Consider the following 27,984-nt stretch of genomic DNA (forward strand, 5'->3'; position numbering starts at 1 on the left):
CTGGTTCCCCCGGCCTTTACGATCCGCCGTCGCGCGGGGCGCGTGGGGACCGTGATGCCGAGCGCGGCAGCAGCAGCAGCAGCGCTCCACGGTTGTCCCCGAAACGCCGCCCTCGTAGCGCTGACCAGCGCCGGCTGCGCAGGCTGGGTGCTGCCTCCCCGGGGTGTCAGTGCGGTGTCCGTGGAGGTGTTTATCGGAGCGGCTGCGTCGCCGGTTCACGTCTCTGTTTTGCCCCCAAACGCGCGTGTCCCCCCACGCCGGCACGCTCTGCCGCACGCACACGCGCTCGCCCCTCGCTGTTGGGCCCTGGGCACGGAGAGCGCTCCTGGGTCGCCTCGCTGCGGCACAGCCGCCTCCTGTGGAATCCGCAGACTTGTAAACGGGAACGGTTAGGCGTGTTTTTTGTGGCTTAAGTGGGGTGAAATCCGCCAGCTGCGTCTGGCGGCAGGAACGGCGTGGGCTCGCGGGGCTGGGCTTCCCTCCGCTCTGCCTTCTGTGGGAAAAGGGGGTGACGCGCCGTCCTCGTGGTGCCGGCAGCGCCGTCCGTGTGTCACTTGGACGGGCTGCGCCGAGTCTGGCGAGCTTCGCGCGCTCATCGCCTGAGGTGCTGCGGGGAGGATGCAGCGAGGGGACGATGCTGGTCAGGTGTTAATGGGGTCTCGACCTGCCTGGTGGTATTTGGTGTGGCATCCCGGGCAGTCGGTTTGCAAAGCCCTTCCCAGAAAAGCAAGGAGAAACCTTGCACCACAGAGCTCAGTGGTCTCCTAACTGCCTGGAGGGTGTTTATTTTTGTCATTCAAAGGCAAGCATGTGTTTCTCTTCTATCCTGCTACTTCTGCAACTGCCTACTGGGGATTTTAAATTATTTTTATTATTTTATATTTCATTTATGTCTGGAGGCTCGTTCATGCTAGAGTCTGTACAAACACATAGTCTTTCCTACTGAGTTTACAATCTAGGCAGACAATGGATGAGAGAAATTAAGTGTTAACGGCCCCGTTTTATAGCTTGGGAATTGAGACCTGCTGTTCCTCAGTGTTTGGTCTAGGATCATGTGGGGAATGTGTAGGCAAGCTGGGAAGGGAACCGATCCCAAGCTTCTCTTTGTGCTGAGGCATTCAAGCTGCTGTTTCTTCAGAGCCTGGGATGAAGAAATGATCAGGACTCGTTGAAACAGGGAGGAATTGGTTCACAAAGCCATGCCATGCCAAGTGCTCTGCTCAGGAAAGCGAGCCCCAAGGATGGAGGCAGAGCATGGGGTAGGAAAGCTTAGGAAAGCACCAAAGTGCCTGGAGAGCTGCTGCCAGGTCAGGGGTGGTTGACAGAAGCCCTGGTACAGCTTGGCTTTGCACTGTTGTCCAGAGCCTGTCAAACGTGGAACCGATGCTTTTAAATGTTTACTTTGCAGGGAAAGCTGGCAGATGCGCATTGTCCAGAAGCACCACAGCAGCGGAGAGTGCTTCACCTGGGAGAGGAGGCTCCAGAAGATGGGAGTGTGGCAGGTAAGAGGTGGGATGACCTTCTGCTCGAGTCCTTCAGCATCTCTGCATTTGCTGACAGCATCAGGAATTGCTTAAGGATTACCTTTACTGAAATTAAAGCTGTGGGAGCAGGTTAGAGTCTTTTTGCAGCTGGAAGAAGATCAGAGCAGAGACAAACAAGGTCACGCTGGTCCCTGCTGCCAACCCACTGAAGTCCTGTTGTCTCAACAGCTTACCTTGCAGCGCCTGTGCCTGCACCTGGGTGCTTGACTGACGTCAGTGATAAAATCCACATTTCCTGAGGGGCGGTAGGACTCGCGCTCAAAATGTGACCTTGGCTGCTCTACGGGCAGACCTAGCGTAATCCTCAAAGGACTTCGCTGGTCTGTCCTACCGTAGCAGAGCCTGGTGCACAAACAAGTTATCGTTCTATTTTTCATTGTATCACTAATTTTTTTGGGGTCTGCTTGGACATTTTTCAGAAAATAGCAGGAATTCCTTGCCTCTTGCATGTATCCTAATTTTTAATGGTCTTGGAAAATGTCTAGCAAAACATCTTTAAGGCCAAAAAGGGATGCCTGATTCCTTATCTGTTGCACACATTCTGGTTTGCGGGGGAGAAGTGAGTTGGCAGCATCTCGGAGAACAAAATATTGAAGTGTTTTTGTAAGGGGGTGTGGGGAAACTTTCCTTGATAACAGATTTTCTGTCACTGTATGTTTATTTCTTCAAGGTTTGGGTGGGTAGAGTGTGGGCTGTGGGCTGTATCCCTTTCAGGTAAAAGCCATCTGCATAGGTGGAGCAGTCTTTGTTGTTTTTGTTCATTTAACTTCTGCAGAAAGCCACAAAGAAAGGACTTCTTTTCTATGCAAACAGGGGAAAGAGGCATTACCAGAGCCAACCCACATGGAGCCAGGGAGCTTTCAGTTTGCAATAAGCATGTTTGAAGGTGAAATGGAGGTAGCGACTTCTGCTGCCTCTTACGTTTCAGAGCCCTGTGATGTACCCTCCTGATTGTTTGGCTGGTGGATCCCTGCCGTGGATGAGAAGGATGGCATATCGCAGGGTCTCTTCTGGGAGTGAGCACTGGCCACGTGTCAGGTGGAGGAGTTTTGAAAGCAGCAATTGCCCCAGTGTTAGCCTCTGTTAAAAAAAAAAAAAAGCGCAGAAAGTTAAATTACATCTCGCGCGTATTGGAGGAGCATAGAAGTGTAGGCTTCACGGGAAAGGTGTCTAAGGGGTTTGACCACCCCCCCCCCCCGAAATAAGTGGCTGAAATAAGCATGTTTCTTCACTATGTGAGAATTAGTCTAATTCTGTAAGTTTTCACGTGCATTTTTGCTGACAAATACAGGAATTGCTCCGTAATATAATGCCAATAATTTGTTAGTATGCTGGGTTTTGGGGAAATAGAAACTCTCTAGCAGTTAGCACAGGTACCATCTGCTGTGGAAGTTTCTGTTCTAACTCCTGACAGCTGTGGCTTTGCTACAGTGCAAAATTTACACCTCTGCTAAGTTTGTTCTCACCTGCATAACAGTGACTAAGTCTTTGAGTCATCAAGCGAGGCCTTGGCTGAAATGACAGGATCTTTTCTTGGTTCATCTACAAGAGTTTGGGTGCTAAGGCTGTCCACTGTTTCGTAGTGGCTTGGGAGCAGCGCGGGGCTCAAGGAATTTGGCTCATTGTGGGGTTTTGTAGAAGTTGCGGTTATGCTCAAGCAACCAGTTTCCACAGGGCTGCTGCCAAAGTGCAGGTTCCGGCGCTGCACGTGACGGCAGAAATTGAGCTCTCCATGCGTTAGATCGGGGAGTGATTAAAAAGCAGAATGAGGCCTCGTGGGGAAAAATGTGCGTTTGTAAAGTTCATTTTAAAAAAGCTTCTTTCTTCAGCTGCCTGAAAATCACAGCTCCCTCGCTCGGGAAGGGGCTGCCCTCCGCTCATGCTGCTGCTCATGCAGCTGCAGCGCAGTTTCCTGCAGGGTCGTAAGTGGTAGGAGGTGACTGGAAAAGGCTGTTTATGTTTTTCAAAGTTGTCTAGGGAATTTGGGTACAAAGCTAGTGGAAGGCGATACAGGGAAGACGTCATTTTTATGGGAAGATGTGAGAAACATTATGAAGTTTAGCATTTAAAATGGATTGTTTAAATCACATGGAAAAGGCATGGGCAGTCTGATTCAGAGGTCAAAATAAAGCGGATCAAAGCCATTTTAAAATTTCCTACAGAGGACTTTAATATGATTCAACTAATACTGTTTGAACCCACGCCTTTATTTCAGGGGTAAGTTTTCTTGAGTTTTTCCTGGAGTCCCGGCTCGGTGGGCGCAGGGTGCAGCGTCTGCGGTGGAGCATTTCTCAGCCTTTCCCACATGGTGTCAGCATCTCTCAACCAGAGGGCTGTGGTTGGTCTTGTTTGCTTGAGAATTTACCCGGGCCGTAAGCAGAGATCAGAGGTTTGGCTGGGAGCTTTCTCCCAAGAAGAATGTGCTTTTTCATCTCCTGGGTGACTGAAGGCAAGAGGAGAGGAGAGCAGCTCGGAGGGAATGACGCAGAGGAGATCATGTCCCTGCTCTCTTAAGAAATCACAGCTTTCTGTCTCTGCTCTCTGCAGGTTACTGGTGCTGTGTAATGACAGCAGCCAAAAGGGGACTGTGACCGTGAACTTGCTCTGGATGTGCTGTGGGTCACTTGGAGCCCAGCTGGGCTGCTGTGTCTTTACAGAGATTATCACCTCTGGGCCAGAGGTTATCACCCCCCGACCTGGGGAGGTTGCAGTGCATTGTGAGAGCGCCTTCTGTTCCCTGTCTTTGCATATAATATTTTTAGTCTTTAGATAGCTTCCCCTCGCAGGAAGGAGAAGGAGGTGTTTTCATCTTGGTTACTAGTCACTGGAGCTTCATTTCATAGTGTGTTTCAGGCCACGTGCCGTGACCGACAAACTTGACGCGCGTCTGCAGGAGGAAATGCCTTCTGGGGAAAGACTCTTTTTGTATTGCTGATTATAAAGGGAATTAATTTCCAAGCTGAAGATCACCGTTACTGCCTGGCAAGGAGATACCTCCCTCCTTCCCAGCGTGCCGTACGGGATCTGTAAGGCATGGCCAGTTGTCAGAGCCAGGAGGTGTCTCAGACACATCCAGGGTCCTCTTTGCTTCTGCTTCTCCTGCTCCTCTCCCACCATGTGTATCTTGCGTGGCTGGAGGGAAGGTGTAGTGTCAGTCGTGCAACACATCTGAGACACGGCTGGGTTTTGACTGCTCCTAATGGGCCGGCTACACCGTGATCCTGAGGGAGAAAGACTAAACCTCCCCAGGGAGATTTTACCACCGTGGTGTCAGTCAGCAGGCTGCGGAGCAGGGAGCCGTCTGCTCGGGTTGAGCTGGTGCAGCCCAGGTTGTGATGCCCTGCGTGCTCCCCGCCGTAGCTTCGGAGCAGGTCCCTGGGGTGGGCACGTAGCAGAAGCCCTAAGTCGCCAGAGAGGAGCAGCTCTTCTGCAGAACTGGCATCTTGTTAGTGCCTCATCTCCGTGCCCTCTTGCGCAGGAGCGGCAGTGGCCCTGGTGCCGGGGCAGGAGAGCTGCGCGGCACGACTGCGGTGCTGCGGGACGATGCTCCACCATCTTCTCAGGCGCAGGGCGAGACGGCGTGGCGGGTGGACGTCCAACGGCCGCGGCCCAGGTGGCGTTTCATGTTTTGCTTGTGATGGCGTGGAGACCTTTTCTGTTGTTTGTTATCGGCAGCACGCTTCAAAACAGTCTCCATGTCTCCGGCTGCACGCCTCTCGGCTGTTTGTGAGGTTGTGCAGGCGGCGCTGGCACGTGAGGGGTTGCTCATTTGTGGATGGGTGTGGAGGCCCGCCAGAAGCTGCTGGCAAATAAAGGCGTTTTTATGAGTCTTGTAAGGATCTGGTCACTTGCCCGGTCTGCTGCAATCCCACCCAGAGCCTGGTGGAAGCCACGTCTGTTGGGATGCGGCTCTGTGACGTTCAGTGACCCTCATCCGCTGCATGCGGTCGGGTCACGACGTTGGAGCAGAAGCACTGTAGCTACCTGTGACCCTCTGGCAAGGCAGACGAGTACTGACTGCGAAAGTGTTAAACCTCTTCAAAGGAGTCTTGTGCAACTCCTTGTTGAAGAGCAGGGCTGAGCTGCGGAGTGGCAATTGCTGCTGGCTGTGTTAGTCATCCAGAAAGAGACTTGTTTTTCCTTCTCCCCCTCCCTGCCCTGGCACAGGGGTAGAGATTATTTCTCACTGCGTAGTGTGGCCAAAACTTAGAAGAAGAAACATGTTATCTCCAAGGGAATCAGTCAACTCTCCCCTAAAAACATGAGCTTGTATTTGTGCAGCTCTGGTGGCGAGATTTTGCTCCGGTGCTGTTGCATTTTGCTGCGATAGCCCCTGGAGTCTGAAACCAGTTCTGCTGGGGGACGTATGCAAAAGTGCATGCGTGTGTGCATTCACACCTCCTTCCACATTAACGTTCGCATGTAGATGGGTGATTCCCTGCAAATAAGATGCAAAACGGTGGGTATACTACAGAAACCTGCAAGGTTGTGCTGACTACTTGTGCTAGTTACACCTATAAACCAGAGAGAGCGGAGGCCTTTGTACCCGCCAGTCACCATCTGCGGTGGGGTAGTGTGCTCCTGCTGCAGGGGGGAGTATTTACTTTACTTTTCTTGTAATTAAAATTGGTAAACCAGAATGCCTAAATTTCTGGACCACAAGAAGGCCCGCGGGATCAGGATCTGAGGGAGTCACCAGTGATATCTTGGTCAGACAAAGGTTTTTTGGATGTTCAACCCGGCACCTTCATTTTCAGACAGTTGTATGGGAAATAGGTTGCCTTTTGTTGGGTGTGTGAAATGTAAAAGCTCTAGTGTCTCTTGGAAATGAAGGCTTGAAGGAGTCTTTGGAAAAGGCACTTTGACTCGCGAGTCACTTCTGCTTGCGAAGTTTTTATTTTTTACTACCCGGTTAGTTAAGAGCACTTTAAGAGCACCTTTTTGCTTCTCTGGAGCATTCAGCCACTTGGAGTTTGGTTGTTATATGAGTACAAACCAGGACATAGTCCCAGAGGAGCGCAGCTTTTGAGTTTTACACTGGTGCGTAGCCTTCAGGACAGGTGGGGACTGGAAAGTAGCTGCATTTGTCACCGTCCTGTCACTGCGTGGGGCTCTGCAGCAGTTCTGGGGTTCTTCGAGCCTTAACAGACACCTACATGAAATCCGTCTGCTCTTGTTGCAAACCCAGTAAAACTCTCAGCACCTAGGGGAGAACATACTAGGTGGTTTCTCTTTCCTGTGCTTTTTCAGAAGTATACTTGGTTGCATGTGCTTAGCCATTGGGATTTTACCTCCTCTTCTCTCTCATGTTACATAACATCAAAAATTCGTACCAGCTCCCAAGGTAATGCAGAGGCTTTTCATGAAAGGTCCTTTTGCTTTCAGTGGGTTTTAGACCATGCTCCTAGTTAAAGAAGAAGGAACTAGAGTCGATGGGAGAAGTTCTGATTTTGGTACAGGGCGGTGTGCGCAGAGTCTGAATCCTGGAAGGCCTTTTGGACTGTTGCACTGGAAATTATTTGGTCTTTTCCTATCCTGCAGGATGATTCTAGACATTAGAATTGTCCTTCAGTCACAGGAATTTCCCAATAAAGCACATAATCACTCAAGAATTAGGGTTTTGTGCAACAGTGCTCATCAGCAAAGAAAGTAAATATCTGCTTGCTATCTTATTTTAGACAATTGAATTAAAAAAAACAAAGCAGCAGGAAGGGAAGTTAGAGTTTCGGTTCCTGCAAGCTGAAGATTTGCATGGGTTCAGCAATGACAAATATATGAGATCATGCCTAGATTGGCTCTGCATCTGCCATGCATGTGGTAAAGGTGAACCGAAAGTCTTCATACTTGTTAAGACCTGAATAAGATTTTTGTAACGAGCTGTAGCAGTGACAGGTGTTTGTTTAATATCAAGAAGATTTGACTCCCTGCTTGGGTAATACTCTTAGCTCTGTGAAGAACTGGGGTCTTACTGAAAGACGAAAGTGAAAAATAACTTTCAATGCAGGTTGGAGATAGGTTAGCCTGCTGCCCAGAGCTGTGCGTGTGCATACTTGAAAACTTGCAATTTCTACAAAATCTAAACACGTGAGGTCGTCTTTTTGGTTTCAGCGAGAGGGCGGGAAGGCTCCCATACATGGTATTAGTAACAGAGCTAGGTACACTCCTGTTACTACATTTTATCTCTGTTCTAGTGCTTGGGGAAGAAGTGCAGGATTGACTCAGGTCACTGAGGAGCAGAGCTAGGGATACGACCAGTATTTTCTAAGTCTTGTCTGAAGTTTTAACCATTGGATCAGACTGATCTTCCTTCCCCCTTGCAGTACCACTACTGGCAACACGCAAACATTGAAGCTACCTTGGCCATGCATCTTTTGGGTGGAATTGCGCAGTGCCAGTCCGGAGGTTCGTGCCAGCACAAAGGGGCAGTCAAGCAGGAAAAGGCCTGATAGAGAGCAAATACTGCTAGGTGATATTTTTTTTCTCCTCTAGTCAGCCACCTCCTTTTTTTCATCTTCTTCCATCTTTCTCATTCTTACCTTTTTGTACTGTGCATTCGGCTATTAATACAGATCACCACAAGGAATAAACTGCCCATTTGGGGAAGTGCGTCTAAGAAAAATTCAGCAAACCCCTGTTAAAATCCTATCCCTTTGTGTATCTTCTGTTTTTAAGGTCAGCCACATTTGAAGCTAGAGAGTTATTCGTTATGTTACACGTCCATTCTCTTCTCTTTTCCAGCCCCCCAAAGCATACTCTCACCACACTGGGGGCTGTAAGGTGGTCTAGGAGTGGATTGTGCTGCTGTCATTAAATGCAGCATGATGCTGTTTTTCTAGTTATTTTTCCTTATATTCCAGCTGTGTGTTCTCTTCCCGTCCTTTGTGCCAACGGTAGGCTCTGAGCTGGTCCTGCCACTTTCTAATCCACCAAAAGTCTCTACTTTTCAGTCTGATCAGGCCCTTTGATCTAGTTGCTTTGAGGTCAGGAGGCTGCTTGTGATGATACAAACAAGGAGCAGCTGAGGTCTCAGCTGACTTAAGTTTCCCCAGATCCATCTTAGGATGGCTCAGGTAGGAGGGGAGAAACCCCCTGGTGTGGAGAGAAAACCCATCACTGGAGGTGGCCCCCAGGCAAGGCAGCTCTGCTGACAAGCTGGGGAGGAAGAGAATTGGCTGCGCAAGAAGTTCTCCTCCGAGATCTGACGCTTTCACCCCCAGAACAGGAGTTTGGGTTATTTTTCCATATAGAAGAAGATGTGGGGAGAGGAAACCATAGCCCACTCTCAGCTATTCTGATGGTTGCAGCGTGCCACCACCCTTCCTCATCACCCACACGCATTATTTTTAGGGTTTGTTTGCCTCGCTTAACTCCAGCTCATTCTTTCTTAGGGTGACAAAGACTTCCCTCCCGCAGCTACCCAGGTGGCACATCAGAAACCACAGCCGTGCCTGGAGCAGCTTCCCCTTCACTGTCACGTTAATCAGTTCGTTCACCAGCAAGTGATGGGAAGCAGCGCCTGGGACAGCACAAGAAGGGAGAGGACAATCCACTGTCTGCGCTGAGATGGATGGGAGCAACTGCATTTAGTGAGGCCTCATTCCGGTTTACCTCCTCCTAATTCCAGTTTACCTCGCACCCAGCCCAGATCCATTGGGCGCTGAGGGCTTTTAACCCGTAACTTAAAAATACACACTAGCACATGTGCATGGATAAAGAACTGGCAGGGAACGAGAAATGATGAGCAGCGATACTTTATTTGGAGCAATGAGGAGTCCAGGGCTTCTGAGCGATGCTGAGTTTTACTGGTTTAAATTAAGGTTGTAAGTTGGAGCCTCTGTTTTCTTAAAATTCAGGAACTTTCCTGTTCAAAAGCTTGGCTCACAGTCACCTCTGAGAAGCACAGGCCATTTTTAAAAGCATGGTGACTTTCTGCAAATCCTGGGTTCTGTTTCATATTTTGTATGCTCTGGTTCGGAGTTCCTGTTTCAGCAGGCTGCAGCTCTTGCACAAATGAGCTCCTTGGACTCAGGGCAGTTGAGACATCTGACCTAGTTGTGGTAAGCAAGACCTAATGTTTATTTAAGGAGCCGTGGGTTCAGGCTGTCATTATTTAGAATGGTATTGTGGTGCTATGGTCTTGAGATGCTCCATATTGCTGCTTGAACCTCTGGGCCGGATGCTGAAACTAGCCTAATACTTTCTTTCTAGGGAGAAAACATGAGACATGCATTGTTTAGTGAAAGCAGAAATGGTCCTTAGTTTTGGCGCTCAAATGCCAAGCTTCATGTATTCTGGTTTTAGTTTTGGCGCTCAAATGCCAAGCTTCATGTGTTCTGGTTTTCTTTGAGGTTCCTTCCTCTTTGATTCCATGGTTGCAATTATAAGACACTTATTATAAAGGCTATTGATCATCCCTGTGTGCCTTGAGGCATAAATTGACTGGGGAGGTCACGAAGAAATGTTCTGTGCATGTTAATCGTGCTACATTGGCCTGTTTGAGTTGCAGAGCTGGATTAGGTAGGCAGCTCATCTCAACTAGCATGGCAATTACTGCTCTTACATTGTATGTAGGCGTTCTAGGCACCACAGCTGTGGTCACTGCCTCCCTCTGTGTGCAATTTGCACAGTAATAAGGTATTTCATTACTGACTTTTTAAATTTAAAAGTCAGCAATAAAATGTTACAACATAAAGACTTTTCACATAAACATTGATAAGTAGCCATCAGGTATATCCAGTAGTGGAGCAGTGTTAAGGCAGTTGGGTTAACGGTTAAAGTAAAGGCTGCTATTTAATCTGTTGATGACTTGTTTACTGTATAATTCCTCAACAGATGAAATAAACCAACTTTTTTTCTACTTAGTTTATTTTACATGCTCTTTTTCCTGCAGGGCAGTACTGATATGAAGCTAGGCTGATCAACAAACAGCTCTTGACAGGACCGGAAGGATACGATACGAACTATTATGATACATACAAGATACGTCCTATGGAGGAAATGCAATGGAAAAACAAAGGTACTTTTAAAAAAATTGTTATAATTTATTTTCCACAAATAGCAAAATACAGTCAGTTTTCAGACTTCAGTGAGGAATCTTGAGTTAGGATCTTAGGCCAATATTAAGATGATTCATCTAAATAAGTGGCCAATTTGTTCTGTCTGTTAAATTTTTTTTTAAAAAAAAGCCATGCAGTCTGAAGTCACTGCTGTCTTATTGAGGAGGTACCAGATGCAGCTGTCCCAGATGATGCTTTTAGTATCTCATTTGTATGGAAGCAGCTGCATGTTTTCATATTTAGAATACCTCTAGTCAATAAAGACCTGAAGACTTCTCAGTTTGTAGAAGGGGAATGGCTTTTATCAAACAGGAGACAAGTACAATTACATGTTTTGGTGAAGCAATTTCCTTGCTAGAATAAGTTAGGTGAATGTATTTTGCATAAAAAGTTTTAGTTAAAGCAGTGTATTTTCAGGGTACATTCATGTACATATTTAACTTTTTCTGTGTAAAGCAGCTTTACATATGTGAATATACATTAAGAATATATTGTTACTGATGAAGAAAACTAAAAAAACCCTGTATTATGGGTGTTCCTTGCTCTGGCAAAGTTCTCGTTAGCTGAGTGTCTTTCCCGAGTAAGGACTATAGGAACAAACCAAGAACAAATAACTCTTCAGTGTCAGTTGTAACCCCCCATTTCATATAACAGAAGCAGCACTTCTGTACATGTTACACGGGCATTATAAAAGAAAATGCGTTAAACGGTTGGATGGGATTGTACTTCAGCATAGACAGGTAATGCGGAGCAGAATGTGCTTTCTTCCTGAATCCCAGCTCTCGACAAAATCCCATACCCCAGAGCCACGTGGTTTATGAAGAAGAATTTATTTCATTATGATAGCAGCCAGCTATATAACTGGCAACACTGTCTCAAAACCATCTAATGGAATTCTTTCCTTAAAAGGTTGATTTTAATTCTCATGTCTCTGAAGCAATGTTTTTTGACCTATGATCCAGAGAGTTCCCTGTATCACTCCTAATGGATCCACGTGTGGTATTGAAAAGAGTATAAATGGCTTTTTAGTAAGTGTCTTTTGCTCTGCCTGGCTCTCAATGTCCACTGGAACATGCCTTACAGTTTCCACAAAGCTGTTCAGCTGCTGCTCTGGAGGGTGAGGCTATGTACCTCTGCTGAGTTAGCCTGCTCCTGCCCAGCACCAAGAGCAGTACCTGGCCAAGACCTTTTGCCATTGACGTCTGGCTCTGGGGAGAGCTGCGCGCTATGGGGATTAGAGCACGCAAGTCAGTAACAGATGCACAAACAATTGCAGGAGCTCTTCCCCAGTTGATGTTCAGATGTCCGAGGACGGCAGTTCCCAGGGTATTCATCTGTCGGTAGGAATCTTCTCTCTTCTAGTAAATGCACCAACTGGCATTACATTCTGGGCTTCTTTTCAAGGTCTTATTTTACATGACAATAATCTGTTGTTCAGCTGCCATGTTCCTTTCAAGTACGTGACCCTGGCAGTAATCTTCAGCACGTGACTGTCCTTTGCATTTAAATCAAACCACAGTGAATGGCATCTTTATTAGCACTGACAGTATGAATGCAAAACACATTTTCAATAGCTTATAAGTGAAATACATATCTGACTTAAAAGCCAGCTGCTGAAGTCCTTCTAGAAAGACATGTTGATCGAGAAGGGAGAAGAAAACCCACATTCTTGTTTATCTCTTGAGGTTGGCAAGCAATAGCACAGAAGGCCCCCACGTGTATGTGAAAATCAGCAGACTGTGTCTGCAGCAGCCAATAAAGCTAGGTATGAGCAAGCTTCAGATACTGGTGGACTGAAGTGGTTGGACCACGGGTGTTTTGCCTTAAGAAATGCATATGGATTTGCCCTGGGCTTGAATCTTTAAAATTCTGAGGATTCTGGCACCAGTCCACTAAAACACGTGCTTTATATCAAGTGAGTGAGTAAAACAGTTCCTCAGCATGTCAGGAGTAAGGATGACATTGGGCCAGGCTGGATGGCTGAGTGATAAAAATGTATTTTAAGCACCTGGCTGAATTGGTGCAGAAGTGTCTGTTTCTTAGTTCAAGTTTGTATGTTTGGTGATTGGAGAGACATCAGTTATTTGGAACTTGTAACTAACTTGTCTTTCTGCAAAAAGTTTGACTCTAAACTGTGCTAGCTAACCCTGCATCAGCCTTGTGCAGGCACATGCCCTTTTAGAAGCTAAACGAGACTTTATTTCTGGAGTGGAGCAGCATTTCTAAAGAATTCAAGTCAACGTTGGGACGGAATAACTTGCAGTCCTTGGGATGCTCCTTCTTTATAGGTGAAACACCAGATACAGGCAGAAGTGAAGTAGAATTTGTACTTTTCCTAACAAACATATGAGTTGCCACAATGATATACAAAGTTATTGAAATTATGTATATTATATGTATGGATTTAGTATTACTTAGGGAAATTTCTGACTTTTTGTGGGGGAAGGCAGAGCAGAGAGTTGTGTACTAGCATACTTCACAGCTTCTGTTAATTTGTATTATATTGGATTAAGCTTGGAGCCTGAGGCTGCTGGTGCTGTTTCGTCCTGAAGACTGAATCAGTGCAATGGGCATAATTTTTGTAGGTGCGGGAGAACAATAGGTAGTCTTGGTAAAAGCAACATTCAAAGCAAGGATGATGCTCTTGGAAGTTCAGCTCTAAAACAAGCAAGTCTGTTGCACAAATGTCTGTTTGTCTTGGTATTTGTTGCTTTTAGGGAAAATGTTCTATTTTGAGCATTACTCATTTTGACTAGGAAAGACTAAAATAAAGGTGAAATGACATGAGATGTTCTAGACTCACCGGTCTCCCTCTCCCTTACTTTGCTATTAGTCACAGCTTTATTGAAGTCTCTCCATCCACGAGAGTGTTGGCTAGCAGTGCTCGTTGCCTGAAATATGGGGAGGCTCCTGGGTTTTCCTCTTACAGCTGCCTTTCCTACAGTAGTGGCAGGTCTCGCTCTACCAGTAATTCAGAATAGAGGAAGTGTACAAAACAGTTCCAGCTCGGTCAAAGTCTGCCTGGAGCTCGGCTCATGGGGAGAAGGTGGTAGTTGTCTCTGTCTCCATGGCAAAGGAAAACCTCTTGCTCTCGCGGCAGGTGGACAGCTGCCAGAGGCGCTCCTGGCTCAGGCAGCCCAGCTCCTTCAGAAGCTTGAAGAGGTCGTTGCGGAATTTGACGCCGATGAAGGCGTAGAGGAAAGGATTGAGGCAGCATCGGAAGCAGGCCAGAGTGTAGGTCACGTCATCCGCCATGTCAAGCTGCTTGCTCTCCTCACACGAGCTGGTGTGGTTGAAGGCTGAGATGGTCTTGGCCAGCATGACACCATTGTAGGGCAGCTGGAAGACAACAAAGACAATTACCACAGCGATGATGACCTTGATGGCTTTATTCTTCTCGAAGTTGCGGGCCTGGAGTAATGTTTTGATGATGATGAGGTAGCAGACGGACATGACGATTAGGGGAAATAAGAAGCCAAAAACCATCTGGGACACTTTGATGCCAGTGTTGAAGGTCTGCAAGTCATTAGCGATGATGGAACAACGGGGATGGTTGTCTGAGTTATTTACACCGCTGTGAACCAGCTCAGGGATTGAGAGGATGAAGGCCAGGAGCCAAATGAGGATGCATGTGACCTTGCTAATGAATATCATGCGGGGACGAAAGCGGTGGGCTGAGGCAGCCTGAACGATGGCAAAGTACCTGTCGATGCTGATGGACAGGAGGAGCAGCATCCCGCTGAAGAAACTCATTTTGCAGATGCAATAGACGGCTTTGCAGGCAAACTCCCCAAAAAGCCAGTGCATGGCTGCACTTGTGGCCCAAAAGGGGAGGGTCAGCAGGAAAAGAATGTCTGCCAGAGCCAGGTTCAGCAAATAGATGTCCGTCATGGTCTTGAGCCTCTTGAAGTAGATGTAGGTGAGCATCACCAGCCCGTTCCCCAGCAGCCCTGTGAAGCAGATGAGGGAGTACATGGCTGGGAGGAAGGCAGCACGGAAGTTACGGACTTCTTCTTTCTCGCACAGGGTCTCGAACATGGTGTAGTCAATGGTGGTGTTGGAGTCGTAGTCATCGGTGACATTGTTCCCGGTGCAGAACTAGAACAGGGAAGAAAAAAAGAGTGTATTGGGACAGGTACTGTGCCCCTCCGTGGCCGTCTCGGGCTGTGAAGCAGGCAGGAGTACCCAGCTGCGGAGAAGTCCCAGGGAGTTCCCAAGGGGTGGCTCATGCCAACATCATGAACAGAGTTGGCAAGCTCTCATGGCTGAAAACATTTCCCATAAGTAGGGTGTGGGGTTTTTGGGGGCTCAAAGCGGGAATTCTGTGAGAAATGTTTAGTTTAGTGCTCAGCCGAAGTAACACCTGCAAACTCTCAAATGTGTGGCTGCTTTCCAGAATGTCTCAGGACCCACATACAGCTGTATGTACATAGTCAGCTGTCGGATAAAATGGGGAAAATAATACATCCTTCAGTGTTCTCCTTCTTTCAGCAGGGGTAACGTTTTCTCTTGATGGACTGTACTCGTTAGGCATTTTCTAACTTCAGTATTCCCTCCCTTCTCCCATCTGAGATATCCCTGTTGCTCACCTCCCCTGCTTGCTTGTGCCAGTGCTAGAAGAGGACTGCAGCGGTTGTCTTTGTAACCGGCAGCAACCTGGCATGGCAAGTGCCGGTGTCCTCCCGGGCTTTCTGGTCCCGCTGCCGCCCCGTGCCCCCCCCCAGCCAGGGCTGAGCGCGCCGAGCAGGGCTGCGAGCAAAGGGCTCCGTGGGAAGACAAAGCCGGAGCCTCCCTGGGCTGTTTTCTCTGCTAAATTAATAGAGGTGTCAATGAGACCGTGAGGAAAGGCAGTGAGTGAAGCAGGAAACTGTTACCGTGCTGGCACGGACACGTTGCTGGTGTCTCATTCAGGCCCCTGCCCCTGATTTAAGTTCTGATTATTCTCGTTTCATCTTCCTACACTGTCATAACCTACAGGGCAGAGTGAGCTTGTGGTATCTCTGCCCTGCTTTTTTGTGACTTATTAGTCTCCAGTACCTTCTCTTCATTGCACAGAGATGAAAGGTTTCCCCTGGATACCTCTACCTGTTATCACCGAATATCTTAGCTCGCTCTCCATCTCAGGCAGGCTTGGCTTTCACCACATCCTGCCTGCTATCTGGAGGCATGCCACCAGAAGTGAAAGGGAAAAGAAACGGGCTTGCAAAACTCTCCCTGCTCTGCTGAGCCTCTCAGAGCCCGAGCTGGGGGCCACGGTGTGGTGGAGGCTGCTCCAGTGGTTGTGGGAGCACCAGGGCCAGGCCCGCGGTTCAGGAGCTGGTCACAGCACAGCTCGGTGCTTTGGGTTCTCCTTCCTGCGTCAGGTTTACTCTTAGGAGGAACAGGCAGAGGAAGATGCTGAACCCTTCCTCCTTGGGCACGCCAGCTCCTCCACGCTGACCTCAGTTAGAGCCCAGCACTCTGACCAGGTATTTGCAACGAGCTGGCTCTTCACAAGCACTCAGCGTAGGATGCTCCTGTCTTTCCTGAAAGTGCTCATTTTGGTGCTAGAAGGGGACTGGGTTTTAACAGTCCAGGCCATCTTAAAATTGCAGTGTGTGTCATTGTTTTGGTTCTCTCTTTGTCTTTACTCCTCCTGTTTGTTTTTCCTCTGGCCTCTAGCCCTGCTCTGCTCTCTCGCCGCCCACCTCCGCGCAGGCTGGATCCTTAGTGTGAGCAGCCGTGTCCCCACGCATCTCTGCAGGGCTGTGGGTGGCTGCTTTTTGCCTGTCAGAGTTTTCGAGATCTCACTTTACCCACAACACAAATGCAGCTGGATTTCAACAATGTTGTTTTTAACATCTTACCTGAAAAATTAGAGGAAGGCTGAAAACAAGGGTGACCTTTAACTGCTTGCCTATGGAAGAAGGAGACACTGTGTTAGTGTTCATAGTTGAGTGGGGATTTCCACATGATGCTCACTGAAAAAGCAGTGGTAGCATACTTGACCGTGGCATTCTCAACCCTGCAAAGCTCCCCACAGCTGGGTAAACTAAAACCTGATGAAGATGCTAACAGGATAACCCAGGGTCACATAACAAGTTACTGTCAGAGCACAGATTTAAGTCTCAGGAGTCTGGCCCCTCCAGGTTCATCTGTAAAGGCTGATAGCTAAGGACAGTGAACTCGTGCACAGTGTACCTATTTTTATTTTATACTTTTTTTTTTTTTTCCTACACAGTCAGCAGCCTGTCTCCTGTGCCTTGTTCTGAGCTGTGAGGGCGTAGCATACTCAACCCGTGTAAAAACATACAGCTGTGAGTGCAATAAATTTGGCCCAGCTGTTCCCTGACAGTGCGGTGACTGGACTGCAGAACAGGAAAGCTCTGCTCCCTGCAGGATATACATGACTGAAGCTGGCTGAAATTTATTGCTTGTCTCTAAATATCAGAGTTGGCTTCTGCTGCCTTTGGATGTGGAGATACAGGATGCTGACAGCTGGGAGGAAAAATTAAATTCAGAGCCAGATGTGATAATGGTGAGAGCAATCTCAGACAAACAGCTCTTCCTGCTGTGGTTAGCAGAGGCATAGAAGCCAGTGAAAGCTTTCTCTTTGCTCTATTTAAAGCTCGTACCAGCATCTACCTTGGGCAGTTAGGACTGAAAGTTGCTCAAGCTAGAAGGTGATGTGGCAACTGTGAGAAAGCCCTCACCTCTGTCTGTTCTGGCGCAAGCAAAAGATTTGTCCTTCCTTGAGGGAGAGTTGGCATCAGCTGTCATCAGTTGGCATCAGCATCCCTGTCATGCTGCTCATCCTAGGATGTCTCTCTAGGCACTGGCTAATTCCCTGCGCTGCAGCCCCTCGCTTCCCTGCTGATTATCTGGTCCAGGGTCACTGAGCAAGGCTGGGGCAGAGGCAGGAGATGCCTTTGGCTTCAGCTGCCTGTTTCTTTCAGGGAGTATGGCTTTCTCCCTGTGGATAAGCCTGTTTGTTTATAAATTTGGCTGATTCCTTTGCCCCTCTTGTGCTTAGCAGTCTATTGTATGCAGCTCTGTTCTGTTTCTTTGCAGAGCCCCTTTGCACCCTTCCCTTCTCTGCCACTCTCCTGTTCAGGTATTGCACTGGACCAGGATGGTGAACTTCCACTACTTCAGGTAATTGCAACTGTTGCACCAGTATCCCCACTTTGTCACGTGCAATAGCATCATTAATAACAGAAATAGTTACTTTTGGTATCTGTGATTGGAGAAGCTTGTTTATATATGAGTGGGTGAGAGATCCTCGGCGACATGTGAAAAAACCCTCGTACTTCTGATCCCCAGAGCCGTATGTGAGCTTCCCACTATGTCTTGTAGAAGTTTGTGCCTTGCCTTTCTCCCGTATTTTCATCTTCTATACTTATGCAGCTGGGTGCTTATTTATGTTCATACACCCCTCACCTCTGAATCCTCCTGGGGGACTCTGAAAGGTGTAATAGTGCAGTTTACAGTCAGGAATGGAGTATGCCAAGGTTGGGCTTGAGGATTAAGGGGGACTAAGTTCTGTCTGTATTTTCGGTGTGTCTGATGACTTTCACTGTGATCAGTCCCAAACTGCAGGAAGAGGTTTGGTGACTATATGGTGTAGCCATCTCACCCTTCAAACTGCTAATCTAACTTTTTTTGCATATTACACACAGGAAATACACTGAAAGCCCAAACCACTTAAACCTGTGTCCTGGTTTTGGCTGGGATAGAGTTAATCTTCTTCCTAGTAGCTGGTATAATGTTGTGTTTTTAAATTCACCTGCTGGGTTAATTTAAGCAAGCCTAGACTGTAATTGCCCTCCCTGCCTGGGACACAGGCATGGGGTCCCTGACTTCTGCAAAAAAAGCCCAGCCATTGGAGTCTTTAGTCTTAGGTTCCACCTTCTTAATAGCCTGGTTTCCAGGGGACTCCTGGAGTTGGTGCTTATGTCTGCCTGTGCCCGGGTAATAATTACCTCTGCTGGCCCATCTCAAGCACGTTGGGCAGGGGCTGAGGCCTCAAAGGCAATTAACTTCCTAGAAGCTGTATAAAAAGGAGGTAGAGGAGAAGAGCCGCTCTCAGCCCACAGAGGAAGGGCACCAACCTAAATCCGACTCTGTCAGTGCATTGCTTGGTTTGCAGTTTTCTGTTGCCTCATGCAAAGGACGTGGTGCCGCCTAGTGCCAGGCTGATGCACCAGCTGGCCAGCCCAGGACAATTGCCCCCTAAGCGCGGTACCATCTTCCTCTGCTTTTTTTGCATCTCCCCTTCAAGCCCCAGGACCAGCCCAGCCTTTACTTTATCTGAAAAGTCATGAGCTTGCGGCCCTGGTGAGTTGCTGTTCTTTTCTTTTTTTCTTAACACACTGTGAAGTGACTAACGAAATAGAACTGATAAAGTGACTCAACTAAGGATCCTGAAACAGTTCAGCTAAGTATCATTCCTTTGAAGATCTTCACGCTCTTTTTTTTTTTTTTTTCTTCCCTCGGTTGCTGTTTCAAGTGTCTTAAATGTCAAATGATTTTTCATTATAAAAAAAGCTTGCACTGTTTCTTCTCCTCATTCTGTCCCCCCACCTCAGCTTATGCATTTGCAAAGGCATAACCAGAGAGGCAATGCAGCCTTGTGGTCCTCCTGCGTGAGTTTGTTGAGCGAGTCCCTGTGTCACCAGTTTCAGACAGACTGGATGAGACTCCCTTCTCCCTGCAGTGCTCTTAGGGGTCCAGGGCAGTGGGGGAGAGGGAGAAGCAGCAAATGAGTTGCAGAGAGGAAATGAGACATACTCTGGAGTTCAATAGGCAATTTTAGGTAGCTTTCTTGACTTTTTCTTTCTTTTTTTTTTTTTTTTTCCTCTGGCAGTTCTCTGCTGTGGGTATTTTCCTAAAGTTTTGTTCCTCAAAATATTAAGAAAAAACCCCTCTCAAAAGTCCCCACAAACAGTTGAAATAGAAACCTTATTTTATAAAAAGACAACAAAACCCCATTACAGCAAATGAGTCAGATGTGTTATAAAGCCCCATGTCAGCCCCCATGTCCCTCAGCTGGTGATGCAGTGGTTTGCTGCAGTTCTCAAAAGCATGCTCCTGTCCTGCAGGACCTGGGAAAAGGTGGAAAGGAGACTTGCTCCATGCAAATGAAAGAGGGAAGGGGTCTGCTCTCTGCTGTTGGTGGCAGGGCATGGGGGAGAGGGGACAGTGACCCATCAGTTTTGAAAGTCCTCCTCCATAGAGTAAGTGCAAGACGTGGGATTCATCCCACTGAACTATAGCCCTTGACATGTGGTTAGTTGTTTAGGCTGCCTTGACAGTAAAGGGAAAGAAACGGGTGTTTTTAAGGTATGGCTCAACTGCCATGAGGTAGGCATCTGGGGTGCAGTTCATTCCATGTTATGGCAGAAGGCTTGGTGAGTTTGGACAGATGAACCCCATCCAATTTATCTGAATCTCCCTCAGCATCAGCAACCAATCTTAAGCAAGATAAAAGAAGCTGTAGTAGCAGTGAATCCCCCCCAGGTATGCCCAGAAAAGCTTCTGACAGTAAGAAATATTTGGTAGCCGAAAATCCACCCAGAGGAGGAAAGAGGAGAAGAAACACAACCACGTAGGATGGTTAAAACTGACTGGACAAACAAAATCCTGCAGAATGAAGCACTAGGTCAGCTCCTACCCAAGCAGGTCAGGCTCTAAGCAGGGCCAGTGTGGAGGAGCAGCTGCTCACCTCTGCTGGTGCTGAGGAATGCATGAAGTGAAAACCAAGAGTTGGGAATGCTTTAGGGAGTATTGGCAAAGCTGAGCAAACCTGCTCCGGCTAAACCCTCGTGGTGAAAGAATGTTTTTCTGTTGGCCAGAATTGCAAAGCAAAAGTTTCAGTCTTGAGCACCTTAGCACGTATGTAGGCAGCGAGTAACGTACTGTTTATATCTTTAAACATGTACCGGTTTCTGGTGCCTCTTCACCATCAGTATAGTAGACTTTTGGGGAAAGAACCGGGTATTTCTGAGAAATATTAATCACTCAGTCCCTGTTCTCCCCCCACCTTTCCCCTCTACTTCTCACAACTAGCAGAGGAAAGATACCATCATTTCAGGAGTGAATAGACCCAGTGAAACATAAGTCATATTTTTATTTCATGTGTTCCTAGATCTGTTACAGAAGTTAATTATCTGCCTACACCCCTTTTAGGAAATTGTGAATCAAAAGACAAGATAAGCAGAGGTAGGCAAGCTAAGAATGAATTTTTTAAGTGAGCCAATCATGTTTCCTATATAACTGTTAAAAAAAAAAAAAAAAAAAAAAGGCAAGCAATAATGCTGTGCATCTTCAGTGCTGTGAAATACCTCTTTTGGAATATTCCTCTGAAAGACAATAGTAGGACAAAAAACCCCCAAATACCGAACCCCTTAAAACAAGAAACCTACGAAGCACCCACATGGTGTTGCAGAGGCCAAAAGTTTAAATGAGAGAAGAGTGATGTGTGGTGAGCAGGTCCTACTGGGTTATGATGTGTTGGTTTGGATGCAGGGATTCCAAAATTCAGGGATTTCCTAAGCCACTGATCGCCAGAAGCTGCGAGGAGGCATCCCTGAGAAGAGTTCCCTCTGCCCCTTCCCTGCTTCTGCCTGCTGGGTCCTATGGGACCCAGTACCTCCAGTGTGCACTGCTGGAGCATTCTGCATCCCCCAGCTGCTTCTCCCCAGTGTCACTTGAGAGGCTGGGAGACCCTGAGCTCCCCCTTCCCAAGGCAGCACAGGGTTCAGCACCAGCTGCACTGTATGTGGAACACCCCTCTGCTTAATCCAGAAATCGCTGCAGACCTTTCAAGAGGAGAAATCCCTGCCTGGAAAATGAGGACTAGTTTAGGGGCTGAAACAGCGGACAAAGAGACAAAAAGAAGTGGTTATTTTCCCAGCTGTACCACACTAGCTGTGCGATTTTGCATGAGTCACTTTAAGTTTTTGCATCTTAATTTCTTCAAAAAAGGAGAGGGCAATAGTCCCCATTCCTGTGCTACAGTCTAAGGCACCTGTAGGGAATTGGGTGCTCAAATCTTGGTGTATTCAGAGACTGTCTCTAGCTCTGTGTGCAGCACTTCACACAGGACATCTACACCTCCCTGCATACTGCCTGCTGCAGTGCTGGGAGGCACAGGGAACCTTCTCACATCCCAGTTAATTTAAAGCTCTGATTTGAAAATGTCACAGAGAAAAGGCAGTGACACCTCCCATTTCATCCTGTTACAAGGCTTAATTCATTACACCTGGAACAGGGCTTTACTGGGATGAACTCCATGGCTACTGTCTCATCCCTCTCACCATCCTTCTTACAGCTCTGACCAAGCTCTCTGGCATAGAGAGGTAGCGGTTGTATTATAAACCCAGTTTGGTTAATCGGGTTATAAACTAACTTACTGACCTAGGCTATTGCATTTATTCCTCTTCCCTGCACTCCCTCAGTCACACTGGGATTAGTGTTTGCAAATACTTGAGCAATAAAATAAAAACAAGCAAAAAAGGAATACATCATAGTCTTAGAGGAAAGAAGAGCCTGCATCCTATCTGCTACATCTCCAACCCACAGTGCCATTCCCCTCCTAGAGCCGCCCACCTGCTCAAGCTTCTGGAAGTTGGTGCATGCAGAGCACTGGGAGTGAAAGAACAATAATAAATGGCAAAAGAAAATTTGAAACTTTCAGCGGGAAACAGAAACAGACTGTCTTGTGCTTCCTGGGCTAATGGGATGTCATGTACCAAAGAAAAGAGACTTCTCTTGCTTACTTGCTCCTCTCTGTGTGCTTTGTGATGGGGTAATCTGTGGTAATACAGACCCATAACAAATGCACTTACTCAGGGCTGTTCCAGCTTGGAGCAAGTGCAAACCCATAATTTTTGCAGCAAAGTTTTGTTGCTGCAGTAAAGATATTCATTAATAGAAACAATTTGCAAAAGACTGGACAGACTTAGCCAACAATAAACTTAGATGTGCTTGCTCCTAATTCCTTGATTTATTCACTGAATTAAAATGTTGCCAAGGAGATAGCATTCTCTTTTTTTTTTTTAATGTTTTATTAAGAACATAGAAGAAAAGGTACAAATTATGTGAGAAGAGCTCATTTGCTTTGGGACAAAATAGCTCCTTGAAATTGCCTCCAAGCCTATTTTTTCATGTGTGTGTTTCTGAAGTAGAGTTTTTTGAGCTTGTAAAAAAGAACTTTACTATTAAAAAAAAATATATGAGGAAGATGAAAGTCTTTTATATTGTTTAAATAGTCTGTTAAAAGTGCTTCGTCTATGTGTCATAGGGCATGAATGTGGCATTATTAATAAAGCTGAAGACAAAGCCAGAGGCTGCAGAACAGGTACTCACCACCATCCATGGTCTTGTTTCAAACAGAGGTGAAGTCACAAGGTTAGCAAGAGCATCGTACGCTCCAGCGCAGCCTCAACGCACCGCAGCTCCTGCCAGAGACCCTTTTTGGGAAACTCTGTCTTTTATACTTCCTGCACCTCTGCGAGAAGCTCGTGACACACCCTGGCGTCACTGACATTTACCGGACCCTCCTCCTCTGTGCGCTTTCGCTAATACAGGAACGTTGTGCTGTGTGCCACGCTGCCGTCAGACACTCGGGGTGTTCAGGTGCTTCCTCAGCACATGCAGCCAAGGGCTGCAGACGCGCACTTTTTACTGAGACTCAGTGAAATTAAGTGGGTTCTGCTTTTGCACTGACACGTGAGAAATTGTCTGTGGTGAAGGGGCAACAGGAAAGAGTCTCCTTTCTTGTTATCTCTCCTCTCCAAGGCAGATCCTCCTTCACCTGCCAGAGCATCCACCAGAACCCAGTGCTGTAGGGAACAGGACAATTCCCATCTCCTCCGCCAGACCCTTTCTGGGGAAGGTGTTCAACTACCACATGAAAAATCTCAGTGTGCAGGACTGCTATTGCCCAGCATCCCTGTGCCCTTCTCCCACATGCTTGCAGCATCCTTTCTAGATTATCAGCAGCTCAAGTGAGTAAGTGGACTTCCCCCCCCACTTTCTGCTTTTGGGTAGTTTTGTGTTACCATCTGCTGAGTATCAGCATGCATCATCTTCCTCAAAAGATTTTTGTGCTTTTGCGGTCCCTTGCCTTCCCCACCATCACGTTACTGCAGAAGTTTCGGGACATAGCCCTGGGAGGACCTGCAGCACCGTCAGCTCTGGTCCCTGCCTTGACAGGGAGTCACTCCATCCAGTCCTGTTCCTAAATTGATCGGCTTCAATACAAATCAGTGGCTTTTGTTTTGTTGCTGTCCAAGGTGGACCCCTGCTCTTGGAACAAACTCCTCTAACAGGTAGAAGCATCACCAGCTTCTCATGAACTCGCTTTCCTTCCAAGATGTCTCAAAAGTATTCGCTTTGGCATCTTGTCCTCTGCATCTTCTTCTTACAATATGTCAACGCTGTTACTGCAGCTGGGACAGATGGAAAAATAAAGCATCACAGGATGGATCCCAGATAAAGCTTACAATCCCTAACGGGTTCAAAAGCACCTGGCACTTATCCTGCAGTTACACACACAGGTCACCTGCACAGTGCTGGAGGAAGGTGAAGCAGCTCAGAATGGACCCAAATGAGCCAGTTCACTGAGCAGGAAACTGCCAAAACCAGCCAGAAAGACCAGTCTCATGGGAGAGAGAGAACACAACTCAGGCAATGTTTATGTGGCTGGGAAACATGTAGAGAGGCACTATTCTGCTTCAGCAAATTGAAATAAAGGAAAACCTATGCTACCTGTGTTGCATTTAGGCCAATTTAGAGATAATCTATTTACTCTGTATCAGACAAGTAACTGTGTAGTTAAATAGCTATTATAAAGTGCCTGGCTCTCATGAATCACTGTCTTTTTCAGGGTAATCTGATCCGTGTCTTAATTATCTGACCATTATATGGGATACGTATTACAAGGAGCAGTTAAGTTGCGTTAAGTGAGTTGATCAGTTACATCAACACCAGCACTTCAGCCCTGCTGCTCGTACAACCTTCAGAGGCAGAATCCACTGCAAGTAGCTTCAGCCAGCATCCAAGCAGAAATCATTTTGGGAATGATGCCTTTCCTAAGTGTTAAAACACTACAAGCAGTGAATGTTTGGTAGTCCGTGGCTCTTGGGAAGAGTAAGCACTTTTCACTGCTGGGGAGAGCAGATTTGTTTCCCCCAGCACAGTGTTGTTAAAAAACCCAACATTACGGTGGGATGTTTCTATTCAAATTATTTTTAAGATGGCGTAATGGCTAACCGCAGCCAAAAGAGAACTTCAGTACAATTTGAGTACATGTAAGAGTCTGATCCTATAGGCAAGGCAGCAAGCGATCAGTAGTTTTAACGTCAACTACTTCAACATGAAGCCACATGTTTCACTCCCTAGCTCTCTCAAGCCCAAACTGAATATATCTGAAGTGAAGGATCCCGTGGGTGGTCTCAGATCCTATGTAAACACCCATCCAGAGTTTCAGGCCTGCCTTAGACATTGTGCCAGCCCCACTGTCACTTAAAAACCTTCTCAATGTTTCCCTCTCAGTAGGCCAGTGCCACTGTGGTTCTGATCCCATCCTGGGGTACTTCATGTGCAGGATGTTGAGGCTTGAAGACTATCAGCATTTTTATCTGGCTTTACAGAAGGTGACCCACACTTTCCTTAGCACTCTCTAAGCACACATCACTGGCTTTTCGGCACACTCGCTTTTGACTTATCTCAGTAGGCAGGTGCAGTTCACATCTCTGTGACTCTATTTATTGCTCTGTTTTCCTTTTGTTCATCAATTATCCAAGCAGGTACGCTGCCTTTGAGAGTTTTATCTTTTAACCACTTCCACCAAGAAGGACTAGAGATTAAATACTTCTCTCAGGTACCGGCAGAATACTTAGAAATGGTAGGTGTAAAGCCTTTAAACATAATCACAGTGCTGTCTGTGGGAGCGGTGGGTATGTAGAGATAGGCACGATCACCTAGATTTGCTCTGTAATCCAACTGCTACTAAAAGCGAGGGGAAGAGGCTGTAAGACCTCAGTGAATCCATCCCCAGATCCATGGTGGCTGAAGCCAAAGACAACGAGAGAAAGGAGGCAGGCAAGTGGTTTGCAGTTTGTTTTCTGCACATACACCCAAGCTTTAACTTCAAAGTTTTGGTTCACACCACGTTCTGTGTTGTCAGAGCCAATTAAAGCAAATAGTTTTCCTTAAAAAAGAATGGGAATTATTTTAAAATAAACAATTTACTATGCCTTCATAACACTGAGTCTTCTTGTACGGTCATGTTTTATACCTAGGGAGTTCTCAGAACATTTATTAAAGCTTTGCTTAATTTGATTGTGTATATTCGCAGTCCTTTCATGCCTTAGTGATTCTGTCTCTTTGACATATTCCCTTTAACATGTGTGCCTCATGAGCTATCTTTTACAAAAACGTGATCCTGCATGAACAAACATAGCGCGCTTCTCAACAGTGCCAGGCCTGATCTATGCCCAAGAAAGCCACACTGTGCTGTTTGCTCACAAGAACACATTTGTTACCCTAAAGTTAAATTAACTATTAAAAAAAAAAAACAAAACAAGGCTGAAAATACCTGGTAACTTATGTTAGAACCTGGGTTACTCTGCTGACCTCCACTGCAAGAAGAGTGATTAAAATTTGTTGCCCAGGTCATAGTACTAGAGCTAGATGGCAGTTGTTCAAAGTGACTTCTCAAAAGAAAACACTGTTCCTAATAAATTCCACAGCAAGTTAGCTCAGAAAGAAAGATTTCAGTTCCGGTTGGTTCCACTTGAACTGAAACATTGAATTTGCTGAACTGAATTGAAACATGTAATCTTGAATTGGTCTGACATTAAATTGCAACTCATTCAGCAATGAAATATCTCATGGGAATTTAGTTCCTGTATTTCGCATCTATGTCCTGTGTGTAAAATTTGACTTCTTACAGTCTCTCCTTCAACTAAGTCACACAGACATCCCAAGACAGAAAGGATCCCAGAGCCTCACAGGAGATGGTGCCTGGCCAGCACGCGCAGGCTGTATGATCTTAGAAAGCAGAACTCATAAGGCTCTACTGCACTTCAGCAAGGTGTAATTCATTCTGAGAAAAACACAACACAAGATGTTTTTACATCCTGAATTCAAAGCCTTCCTGTATTTTCCACTAATTTTGCTTTAAGTGAATTGAGTTGAAAACAGACTTTGAAACATCACTTTCTCAGCAGGTGGAGAGTCCACGCAGCTGCAGCCAGCTCTGCCCGTGGCTACGCAAGAGCCCCCCGCGCCGCTTCAGGGCTCGGCTCACACGCGGCTGAGCAAGCGGCACGAGCGGTTTCAGGTAGGCAAACTGACATTACTGAAGTCCAGCTTCAGGCTGAGCACTGAAGAAGGTTTTGCATATAAGCAAAAGCATCACAGCTCAAATCCGGGTATTGTAGGTCCCTTTGCAATCTGCTGACCTGTCCTTCTCTTTCCTTGCATCCTGCCACAGGACAAGACAGCGCGAAGCACCGAAGGAGCTGCATCCCCCAGCTCTCAGCTCCGTTGTTCTGCTCTTTCGCTGACCTAAACCACCAGGAACGGTTTCTCCCCTTCGCTATAGGAAGCCAGAGTCACCTAGATGGAAGCATTGGTGAGTTAAGGGTGAACCTGACTCAACTGCCCACTTCCCAGTAACATCCCTCCTCTTACATCAGGGAGGGACCCTGACAGCTCCTCTGCTGTTCTGCTTTGCCCGGCAATGCCAAACCAAGATACTTGGGATCTCCCAGGTCCAGTTTTGCCTCTTGCCCAAACAGCCCTCTCAGCTCTCAAGCTACTGAGCTGGCATTTTGGGAGGCATGCAGGGAAAGTTTGTGTGTTGAAGTCAGTAGGTTTACTCTGGGGGGGCTTTGACACAGTCTTTTCTCAAGCAAACAAAATAGCAGAAGTGAAATTGTGAGTAAATTCCTGACATTAAGAGCAGTACTGACCTGGGATTCCGCACCGAGAGGAGTTCTTAGAGCAGTTGTAGGGGATGCCCTGAAAATCGCATGATTGTGATCTCACCATGAGGTTATTAAAAGATCCTTATCCTCCCAACAGAGGAAGTAATCTGCACAGCAGGCAGGCTTTTGTCAGGGACGTGCAGTTGCCCATGTTGCCTGTTGGTCAGCCCCAGGAGGGAAGGGCACACGCTTGGTGTCACTGGAATTTACCTTCTTCATGCCTGCGTCATGTCACGGGTGATGGCCTTTCTCTTCAGTTCTTTTTCTGGAGAGAGGAAAAAAAAAAAAAAAAAAGCAGTTTCACCAGATTGGCATCTGCTCTGCGCTAAAGCAGCTTCCTCAACCTGCAGTCCAGGAATTGAGCTGTGACAAGGGAAACGTACCCAGAGACATGAGTGGGGAGAG

The 27,984-nt window shown here is 46.9% G+C and overlaps 1 protein-coding gene and 1 long non-coding RNA gene across 3 annotated transcripts; one reads left to right on the forward strand and one right to left on the reverse strand.

Annotated features, from left to right (window-relative positions):
- The first annotated feature begins 1,117 nt into the window (after window positions 1-1,117).
- On the forward strand, window positions 1,118-27,973 carry LOC128140959 (uncharacterized). 2 transcript variants are annotated; one of them, XR_008234865.1, is made up of 4 exons: window positions 1,118-1,502; window positions 10,435-10,560; window positions 26,815-26,930; window positions 27,084-27,973. It is a non-coding gene; the product is annotated as an uncharacterized LOC128140959 (long non-coding RNA). The 2 variants fall into 2 exon arrangements; XR_008234866.1 differs by having other exon boundaries at window positions 26,818-26,930.
- On the reverse strand, window positions 10,620-23,058 carry CCR7 (C-C motif chemokine receptor 7). The gene is made up of 3 exons (XM_052785444.1): window positions 22,949-23,058; window positions 16,447-16,496; window positions 10,620-14,698 (listed from the first exon to the last, which is right to left on the reverse strand). Exons 1-3 carry the CDS (start codon window positions 22,956-22,958, stop codon window positions 13,634-13,636), a joined length of 1,125 nt encoding a protein of 374 aa, XP_052641404.1. The 5' UTR covers window positions 22,959-23,058; the 3' UTR covers window positions 10,620-13,633.
- Window positions 27,974-27,984: the final 11 nt, after the last annotated feature.

This window comes from Harpia harpyja, chromosome 4, assembly GCF_026419915.1.
Source record: "Harpia harpyja isolate bHarHar1 chromosome 4, bHarHar1 primary haplotype, whole genome shotgun sequence".
Classification (NCBI taxonomy): Eukaryota; Metazoa; Chordata; class Aves; order Accipitriformes; family Accipitridae; genus Harpia; species Harpia harpyja.